Source organism: Nerophis lumbriciformis, linkage group LG26 (assembly GCF_033978685.3).
Source record: "Nerophis lumbriciformis linkage group LG26, RoL_Nlum_v2.1, whole genome shotgun sequence".
Classification (NCBI taxonomy): Eukaryota; Metazoa; Chordata; class Actinopteri; order Syngnathiformes; family Syngnathidae; genus Nerophis; species Nerophis lumbriciformis.
In genome coordinates, this window is record NC_084573.2 from 25,857,804 (window position 1) to 25,868,806 (window position 11,003).

Sequence of the window (11,003 nt, forward strand, 5' to 3'; positions counted from 1 at the left end):
CGCCACCAGTTTCACGTGTTGCCATTACCACCCCCTACCCCCACACCCCATACACACACCTCGCCATCTCATGTGAGACCTCCACCCCTCATTCACAGTCTTTATGACCTCTATTTCATAATTGACCCACAGTTTGTAGACGTGACGCATGCTCCTCACCCACTGCATGATCATGTGACCCGACATTGGAACCAGTATTGTTTGATCAGGCCCCGCCCTCCGCGTTAACTTGTCTCCTATCAGCCGCCGTTTCCCTACGGAAGTTCTGACGTGCTTTGTTTTTGTTGGCGTTGCAGAGCTACAGACAACCCGCTGCCTTCATCGTCACCCAGCATCCTTTGCCCAACACCGTCAAGGACTTTTGGCGTCTGGTGTACGACTACGGCTGCACCAGTCTGGTCATGCTCAACGAGATCGACCTGGCGCAGGTATTTGGATAATTGCAGAAAACAAAAAAATGCAAAATAAGCGGGCAAGCACTCGGAGGGGACTCCGACTGAGTGTCTCGAGGTAATTACAATTTTTCATACCAACAAAGCAAGAAGAAGGTCCTAAAAAGTACAGAAAGGCTCCACTTTCCAAAATGCACTAGCTCAAAGCTAACTTTCATTGGATTTGCCATAGACATGCTATATAGCATTAGCGATTTTACATGGCGTTTTCAACACCTCCACATTTGGTAATGAAAACTAAGATGCGTGTTACAACCAAAAAGCAGGTGTGTGATGAGCACAATACTTACAGTATAAATTCTTTGTAGGGCGCAACGTAAGTCTAGATTGGCACATTACACTTAATGGCAAAGACTACTTTCGGACTAAGGCAACACAGCGTAGTTTATACATTACTGCCATCTAGTGTAACATCTGGGAATTGCAACTGCTTGAAAAGTCTACTGTATAATAATTGCAAATGAGTTATGCAGGCGTCATTTAGGAGATGCTGATTTTGGAGGTTCAGTCTGGATTGTGATTTTAGTAGCCTCAAGTTTTCTTTATGAAATTGAGGGTGTATACAAGACACAAGCTCAATCAGTTCCATAATTAAGTAGTTTTTTTTTTTTAAACCCCTCATGACATGTCATGAAAACCCAGAACTTCAAAGCTGAGTTTTTTGAGCAAACACAAGGGATAAAGATGCAAGTATGGAAATATCCATACTCACATGAGTATCAGTTATATCATAAAGTATTGATACCAATTAATAAAGGATGCAAGCTTTGGTGCTGCAGCACCCAAACAAGTAAACTATTTTGTTACATAGTGTAAAAATTAAGTGATGTTATTTGTCACGAATAAATTATTATTAAAAAGTACACTTTTTAAAAGATGGTAAATGGCAAGTATTGGTCATTTTGTTATTTAGGAGGAAACATTACATAAAATATTGATATCAAGAGGAAAAAAAGACAAACTATTTTTTAATTGTGTTGAATCAAAATATCTATTATTGTTAGGTATGATACCGTTGACATTTGAAACGATACAGCACCAATAAGCGAACCTGGAATTTGATACCAGCACTCAATGGTACCAATTTTCGGTACTTTTGTGTGTTAATATATATTGTTTTTGACAATAGAATCTCAATTTTATTGCACTATGTAAAAGTGAGTTGATTATAATAACTGCTGTCCAGTTGTTACATCTTGTTTTATTATCAGTCTCATTAGCGAGTATTACTAGTTTGTAATTACAGTTGCAACTCCAAGACGTTAAGTGGGAGTAGTGTATTGCAGAGGTGTGGACTCGAGTCACATGACTTGGACTCGAGTCAGACTCGAGTCATGAATTTGATGACTTTAGACTCGACTTGACAAAATGTAAAGAGACTTGCAACTCGACTTAGACTTTAACATCAATGACTTGTGACTTCACTTGGACTTGAGCCTTTTGACTTGACATGACTTGACATGACTTGCCACTTTCCCCAAAATCCAAAGCTTAAAAAGTTATTTGGGAGCGCTCCGTATTTTTCATTTTCTTCGTCTGTCTATCAGCGTGTTATTCTTGTCAGCTGGTGTGCTGTCAGTACAACAGCCAATCAAATTAGAACTACGTTGTTTTCATCACACAGCATTCATCCAATCAAATTGCAGGACAACCAATGAACAAGAGTTGTCCAACAACGTGCCAGTGAGAAACAATTATGTTAAAGTTGGTTTCGTTCGGGTATAAAAACTACGACTTGGTCAACAAAAAACGAATTGCCGTATGCAAATCACGCAGTTCGAATATTACAGACGGAGACGCAACAACTTCCAACTTCATTCGACATTTGAAGTTGCACAAAGAAGGGTAAGTTTTGAATGTAAGATAACGTTTATTGGCTAAGTAACGTGACTTTTATTTGCTGTGTAGTTAAATCAGTGAGGCTGCAAACTCACTGCTAACGTTATAACCATAGACATCTTATAAGTAGACGCAGCATAGAGCGCTACTGCCTACTGGCGCAGACGAGGCGCAGGGCTGCCATCTTGGAGTGGTGATCCGCTCCACTCAGTGCAATTCATTTGGCAGGAGCAATGAACTGTCAGCGCATTTAATTCATTTTACCTCACTGAATACCACTGATTTTCACGCGCTTTTTTGTCATACGTGTGTAACAGACACATGTTTTGGCGTGTTTTATTATTCATAGTTTGCTTAACAGTAATATAATATTCTTATACGCTATAAGTGACCAGACGTCCGAGATCAAAACTGGGAATATAATCCCAGAGAAGGGGAAAAAAACGGTAAGCTATTTTTAAGTTGAAGAAACAATTTGATTAGGTTATATATACATATGCGTGTATCCTACATAAACAATGTATGAATACATTAGATATCTATATATCTTAGGGACCTATAGACTGTATCTCTGTTGCTTCAGCAGCAGAGAGTTTATTCTGTCTTGACACTTTGTATTGATATTTTCTATTACATTCTTCCCTTAAATGATAATGTTTGCAGTGATTGTTTTATATGTATTATTTTATGTAAGTCGCTTTGGATAAAAGCGTCTGCCAAATACTTAAACATATATAAACACCTGGAAGTCCTCATATCAGCTAAAACCACCAATCTGTTTCACTGGATTCAGAATAAAACCAAATTCTGTTTAACCCAACAATGTTAGTATTTGAATATTGTTACTTGAAGACTGATTCCTGGTTACAATTATACTGTTAAGAAAGTATTGTCTTATACTTTGCCTAAAATGAGAATGCATCATAATCAGTAGTGGCTGGTGAATTTTGTTTTAGGTGGGGCTGAAAGTTTGTAAACCAAACCCCTGTAGGGGCGTCATCCTCCCCCAGAAGATTTCTTTGTGATTTTCACATACAAATATTGAAGATCTTTGATCCTTCTCAACTCTGTGGTAATATTATTTTCATAAAATACAACCAATAGTACGTTAATGTTAAATCTTACTTGTGAAAAGTAATCCCCTGATTCCTATTTTCAACAGTCCGCTCATTTGAGCAGGAAAACGCTGAACACCATCTTTGTTTTCTACCTTTCAACTGTCAGTTTAGGCTGCTCGCCGGCTCCTCATCAGCACTTCAAGATGGCGGGCTCACGTCATAGCAACCAATGCTGCGTCTACTTATAAGATGTCTATGGTTATAACGTCATTGCAAACACGGCAATCTGTTGCGTCCACTGCAGTTTGCTACCTTATTCATACTTTTTGTCAAGTGATTTTTTTTTAAGCAGGGTTTCATGAGGTACCTATACATAACGTTACGTTAGTCAATGTATCACACACAGTAACGTAACGTTAGTCAATGTATCACACACAGTAACATTGCGTTAGTCAATGTATCACACACAGTAACATTACGTTAGTCAATGTATCACACACAGTAACGTAAAGTTAGACGGCAGTCAGCAGCACCGCGTATTTTAGCCACCTACAAAAAGACAAACATAGTCAAATAAAGGTCAGTTAAAATGTATACTATATTAAGAATATGTGTACATATTGCATAGGGTCCTGACATCTAAAAAGTACAACTCTGTTCATTGTTATGTTCATATATTTGTTATGTTTTTCATGTGTACGCACACATAAACACACATACAGTATGAGATGAGATCAATGAGATAAGGTAAGAACAGGATAGAAACTGCTGTGGAACTAGTTACAATGCAATATGCCATGGAAATACAATGTTAACACTTTTGTGCAAATAAGTACAGTTGCACTTGTTTTTTTCAAATGTGTTTATTCTGTAAAGGAATGAGTTACATGTTTAAAATGACTGGTTAATAGTGCTATTTTGAAGTGCAATGTCAGCACTATCTTTTTCCCTGCAATTTCAAATGCACTTGTTTTAATAAATAAATACATCGTTTTAAAAGCATACACAATCTGTGTAAATATATTAGTCTGTGGTTAAATGACTTGAAAGGACTCGAAACTCAAAATGCAGGACTTGGGACTTGACTTGAGACTTTCCAGTCTTGACTTTGGACTTGACTCGGACTTGCCCTGTCTTGACTCGGGACTTGACTCGAGACTTGAGGGTAAAGACTTGAGACTTACTTGTGACTTGCAAAGCAATGACTTGGTCCCACCTCTGGTGTATTGTCCATGGTGTTTTTGCTGCACCTTAAAAAGTGATAATACTGTAAGTATTGTACTTATTTTGCACCAGCTGTTTGATTGTAACGTGCATCTTACAGGCGGAAATATGGGTTTTTAAACATTCATTTTCATGTCAAAGTATCACTTGCGCGTTTTTTTAAGGACGGCAGTCCAAGGACGAGTGTCAAAAGATGGAGCTAATTGTTTTAATGACATTCAGACTTTGTTGTCTTATCACCAATCGAGCAGTAACTAAACATCCGTGGCTTCTCAATGCAACACACACCAAAAATGTGTCCCGTGAAAACCCGTCCGACCGGAACTCTAACAATGACAAAAGTTCCGTGCGTGAATTATGTAAACCCCAAAAAATAGCATCTAAATATTTGTTGAACGCTTGCCTCAACCACACGTATTTGCTGTTCCTCTTGCCTGAATGCTGCACTGAATTGCAGGACAGGGGCACCGAAACAAACTCATTCGTTAGCATCATCTAGCCAGCTTGCTTGTCGCCTGCGTTTGCTCTCCGAGCCACAACGTTGACGGCTTTTTACTTTGCTGCTAATCATATTTGGATGATTACAGTCCGAACCCTGTTAGTTCTGAACCAGTTGTAGTTCTAGAGCATTTATTAGAAGACAGCGAGAAGTATATATACCTTAGTGGGCGTGGCTACAGGATAAGAGTTGCCAAATGGGGAACTTTTTCTGAGTTCCTTGCATGCATGTCATAGAATTTTACGTTACATTTTCAATCAGAATAATGGTAGTAAATGATCTACTAGAAAAAACAAAAAATATGTGGTCCATTACGTGTAAGTGTCAAAAAGACAGCCAAAAGAGGTTGGTAGATAAGAATAAATCTAAAGGTAACAAATAGTGTAGAAATGCACCCAATTGCAAGAAATGCAGTCTTGATTTTCCAATAAAATGTTCAGGGTTTTCTAGCACTTTTTTTTCCTCAAAAAGTGCTCACATGCCTGATCTTAGTTGTAGTTTTCATTAACAAATTTGGAGGCGTTGAAATCGCCATGTAAAATCACTAAGGCTAATGCTAATCAGTGGCATGTCAATAACGAATCAAATGTATATTAGCATTAAGCTAAGGCATTTTTGGAAGAGTTGAAGCTGGCTTTTTTGAGTCAATTTCTTTGTTTGCATTGAAAGTTGCAACATGACCTAGAGGTAGTTTGGCTGAGTCCGCTCTCAGTGCTGCTGGAGTGATCGCCAAAGTGCAAAGAGTCGGCAACCGGGCGTGAGGTCACGCGCAACCCAGGTACTGTAACATGTAACACAGTTACCTGTTACCAGTTAACCTGTCACCTCTTACACCTCTGTCACTTTATATATATATATATATATATATATATATATGTATATGTGTGTGTGTATATGTATATGTGTGTGTGTGTGTGTGTGTGTGTGTATATATGTATATGTGTGTGTGTGTGTATATATATATAAATGTGTATGTATATATATATATACATATATACGTGTGTGTGTATATATATATATATATATATATATATATATATATATATATATATATATATATATATATATATATATATATGTGTGTATGTGTATATATATGCATATGTATGGATATATGCATGTATGTGGATATATACATATATATAGATATATATCTTCACTGTAATAATGACAATAAAACTCTATTCTATTCTACCTGATCTGGTCGCCATCACTCGGTATCGTCCATCACTAGTGAGAGAGATGACAGATTTGTCTGTCGGAGAAAGAAAAGAAAATATTACTGTTAGAAGATTTTAAAGTCTATTTGACATAATAATATGCGCTCTTTAATGTGTGCGTCGTGCAGGGTTGTCCCCAGTACTGGCCAGAAGAGGGCATGCTGCGTTATGGACCCGTCCAGGTAGAATGTATGTCCTGCTCCATGGACTGTGACGTCATCAGCAGACTCTTCAGAGTCTGCAACCTCACTCGGGTGAGTCTTCTTCCCACACTCCGACTCTATAGTACTGTTGGTGTTGCATCCCCTCATAACGTGTAAGCATGACATTGTGCTAGCCTCAGGAAGGCTACTTGATGGTTCGCCAGTTCCAGTACCTGGGCTGGGCGGGACACAGGGAGGTGCCCGCCTCCAAGCGCTCCTTCCTCAAGCTCATCCTGCAGGTGGACCAGTGGCAGCGTGAGGGGGAGGAGGGGGAGGGAAGAACCATCGTCCACTGCTTGTGAGTGCACGCAGAACAAGGACAATACTTTATTATATATACTTTAGTGTATGACAGGGGTGTCCCCATACTTTATTAATTATACTTTCCTGTATGACAGCGGTGTCCCCATCCCGTATCAGCACAAAAACAACTATTGGATGATATCGGCTTGCATCTAAAATCTCTATTTGTATAAATGTCCTCTAATAAGCACACAATGTTGGTATTTTATTGTATTTTTCGTCATTTACAAAATTTAAAGATGGTAGGCTATAGCAGCTACACAGCAGCTAAGCACACAATAGCATTCAAGCTAAACATACGTAATAGGTGTCCTTAATTGAACAATATTGCAGTCCATAACAATATAAACAGGTATCAAATAATTTTAGTTGCATATTACTGACACATACAAAGTCTCCAAGGCAGAAGCCTATTAGAATGTATCCAGTAACAAACGTGTCTGCATCTTACTGCGTCATGAGGTTCCCTTAAGGAATTATTGTGATGAAATTTTTTGTATTATCAATCCACAGCATAAGTCTGTCATAAGGTTATGGTTTTTCTACATGTTGTTCAAACATTCCATACTACAAAATTATAAAAGTGCTGATATCGTTTTGGGTAATATTGATATTGGCCAATACCCAAAGCTCCAATTTTTGTATCGGTGAAAAAAAATGGTTGTCACTAGTCACTGAACCACTACAATTTTAATGTTTTCGATATTTCAATGATCAACTTTTATTAAGAGTCTTAAAAAATTGTCAAAAATCCATCCATCTATCCATTTTCTACCGCTTGTCCCTTTCGGGGTCACGGGGGGTGCTGGAGCCTATCTCAGCTGCATTCGGGCGGTAGGACAAGTCGCCCCGTCATCACAGGGCCAACACAGATAGACAGACAACATGAAAATAAAAATAAAAATCTAATTAAGTATAAAGCATGAAATGAATAAATTCATGAAAAAATAAATACAAATAAATAAATAATAATCTAAATAGTCAAAAATAAATAAATGATTTTTTTTTAAATAAACTAAATATAAAACATGAACTACATGTATTCATCAATAAAAACATTTTAAAAACAGTAAAAAAAAATCAATTAAAAATAAAACATGAAATAAATGAATTCATGAAAAAAATTATAAATAAATAAATCTAAATAATTAAATACAACACATGAAATAATACATTATAAAAATGATTAAAAAAATAACCTAAATAATTAAATATAACATGAAATAAATAAATTCATAAATCAATAAACAAAAGAATAGTTCACAGATAGGAATTAAGTGAGCAGGAAGTTTCACACAAACAAAAACGTAACTCTTCTGTTGTTCACGTGTGTGTGTGTGTGTAGAAACGGAGGCGGCCGCAGTGGCGTATTCTGTGCCAGCAGCATCGTGTGTGAGATGGCCAAGAGGCAGAGTGTGGTGGACGTCTTCCACGCAGTCAAGACGCTGAGGAACAGCAAGCCCAACATGGTGGACACTCCGGTGAGTGGAAACAAGACTTCATCACTTTGCAAGTTTATTACAAGCAATGTTGGAATAGTAATAAGGAGCAAACTATACTGCGGATTTCTTGTACGGCAAATAAATACATTATAGACCCCAGTGGTATGATGTCATTAGGAATGTTGTTTGCACAAACATGACGAGTTGTTGTTGTGTGGACAGGAGCAGTACAGGTTCTGCTACGACCTCTCCCTGGAGTTCATCGAGTCGTCCTAAACAGCCGGAATACCAGCGCAGGAGAAATAGGCCCCGCCTCCTCCCGCCTGTAGCATGTTAAATCCTTACATCATGGCGCCCCCCAGTGGCGCTTTGCTGAGGAGCGGACTTTGGACTCCCTCGTGCTTTTATCGTTGTACAGCTTCTTCAGCGCCACTTTGGACCACAAGTTGATGTTTGCAGTGCTGCCACCTGCCCTCACGGGGGCGCCCTTCAACTTCACCACTATTTTCAGTTGCTTCAGAGACTGACAGTAAACGTTTACATCCTGAGTATTATTAGCTTTTACATTTGTTTTTATGTCATGAAGAAGTTAAAAGTTGTAGTTGTTTCTTTGTACGTTTAATCTCATCTTCTCCTCGTGGAGGGCTGTGCCCGGTCTTTCCTTTCGGCCCGTTCACTAACGATGAGAAAAGTCCGCACTAAACGCCAAGCAGCAGATTAGTCTTTTCTATGATTTGACCGTGTTGTGGTTTCTCCATAAGCCAAAGACTTTGCTGTAAATATGTCTATAAAGCACATTGTTTGTATTTATTGTTTACTCGCGTCGCCGGCGGGAACAATCATTCTTCACTCCACGTTTACGCCCGCAACACCTGAGCGAGAGGAGAGTGGAAGAAGCACGCTGTAAATTATTTTCTTTTTGTCGACTATTTACTCTCTAGTGTCGTCTCGCTTTCACTCGTTGTCGTGCGCAGACAAACTTCCTTCGTGGTCAGTGCAGTCTTTTTTGCCTCGTCAGCAACAAACGGATTATTGTGCCTGATCATTTTTCAATCAATGTTGTACTTTAATCTATAAATAGACTTTGTCTATGCTGTAAATAGACAATTTTATTGTCGCAACTTGACGGATGAAATGTTACAAACTTTGTTGTCGCCGTACACAAAATGTTTCAATGTTTGAATTCTCTTTAGTGTCTTTTATTTTCTGCATTTTTAGTTGGGCAAGGGGGGGGGAAAAAAGCGAATGAAGGAATCCAGCATTCCAGTAAAAGTGAAGTAACGACAAAGATAGAAACGTTTGCAGCCAGTCTGAATATAACATTAATATTCATAGTTCTTCTTGTCTGTAATGTTTGGCTTCTTTGCTGTAATAAAAAATATCACTACTTTGAGGATGATTATTATTGTGTGATTAGTAAGAATTCACTCATTCACCGTACTTGAGAAAAGAATGTGATATATATCCAGTTGTCCCTCACCCATCATGAATGTTTTTTAAGTTATTTTATGTATTTTTGGCCTTAAGCATTTTCAAGCATAAAGGCTGAATGAACTAAACATATAAATACTCCATTGTGTGTGTGTGTGTGTGTGTGTGGGGGGGGGGGTGGCTACCCAATTCCGTCTGTATTACTGGGAATCGATTTCGTGTGAAATCATATTTTGATACCTTTGACACCTACGGGTGTGGACTAAACACAGGCTCACGTAAACAATCAGTCAAGCAGACCCAGCCAAACTCCCTCTAAGTAATGTTGCAATTTTCAACAACAAAGCAAGTATGCTTGGTAGAAAACACTCAAAACTTAAAGTAAGGCTATAATTCTTCCAAAATTTGCTAGCTTGATGCTAATTTACATTGGATTTGCCATAGACAGGCTACTATAAGCGATTTTTCATGGCAATTTCAACGCCTCCAAGTTTGGTAATAAAAACTACAACCAAACAGCTGGTGTGTAATAAGCACAATACTTGCAGTACAAACACTTTGTAGGGCGCAACATAAGACATTCAACTTCCCGGAACAAGCTTGTTCCTTGGTAAACATACCATAGATAGCCCATAAAGTACTGCCATCTAATGTCTTGGAAGTGCAAATGAGACAAACATAATAAGAAAACATGATATAACTGGACAGCGTGGCGCGGTTGGGAGAGTGGCTGTGCCAGCAACCTGAGGGTTCCTGGTTCAATCCCCACCTTCTACCATCCTAGTCATGTTCATTGTGTCCTTGAGTAAGACACTTCACCCTTGCTCCTGATGGGTCCGGGTTAGCACCTTGCATTGGATTTGCCATAGACGGGCTACTATAAGCGATTTTTCATGGCAATTTCAACACCTCCAAATTTGGTAATAAAAACTACAACCAAACAGCTGGTGTGTAATAAGCACAATACTTGCAGTACAAATACTTTGTAGGGCGCAAAAATAGTGTCAAAGCGCTTTGAGTTCCTTAAAAAAAAAGGTAGAAAAGCACTATACAAGTATAACCCATTAGCAGTTATCATAATCAGCTCATTTTAAATGTTACATTAAATATGTTTTATTATCAAACATTAATTAATACGCACACAAGTACTGAAAATTGATATTGAGTACTGGTGTTGCTTCATAAAAGCAAATGTCCAAAATAGGTCCTGGAACGAGGTCGTTTTTATTGTTCATATATGAGCATATGTGGGGGTGTAAAAAAAAATCGTAACAAACCGATAACCGATTTTAATTTTAGAGATAGAAGAAGTCGTTTGGCGGGATCGATCTA

General features: G+C 38.2%; 1 protein-coding gene across 14 annotated transcripts in view; it reads left to right on the top strand.

Moving 5' to 3' along the window:
- The window catches only part of ptprk (protein tyrosine phosphatase receptor type K), a 196,429-nt gene extending 186,790 nt beyond the window's left edge, over positions 1–9,639 (top strand). For all 14 annotated transcript variants that reach the window (XM_061987114.2, XM_061987103.2, XM_061987101.2 and 11 more), the window contains 5 exons: positions 297–428; positions 6,421–6,546; positions 6,630–6,793; positions 8,144–8,279; positions 8,463–9,639. In XM_061987114.2, coding sequence (XP_061843098.1) covers positions 297–428; positions 6,421–6,546; positions 6,630–6,793; positions 8,144–8,279; positions 8,463–8,516 — 612 coding nt within the window. In that variant the 3' untranslated portion in view covers positions 8,517–9,639. The remainder of the gene's footprint in view (positions 1–296; positions 429–6,420; positions 6,547–6,629; positions 6,794–8,143; positions 8,280–8,462) is intronic.
- The last annotated feature ends 1,364 nt before the right edge of the window (positions 9,640–11,003 follow it).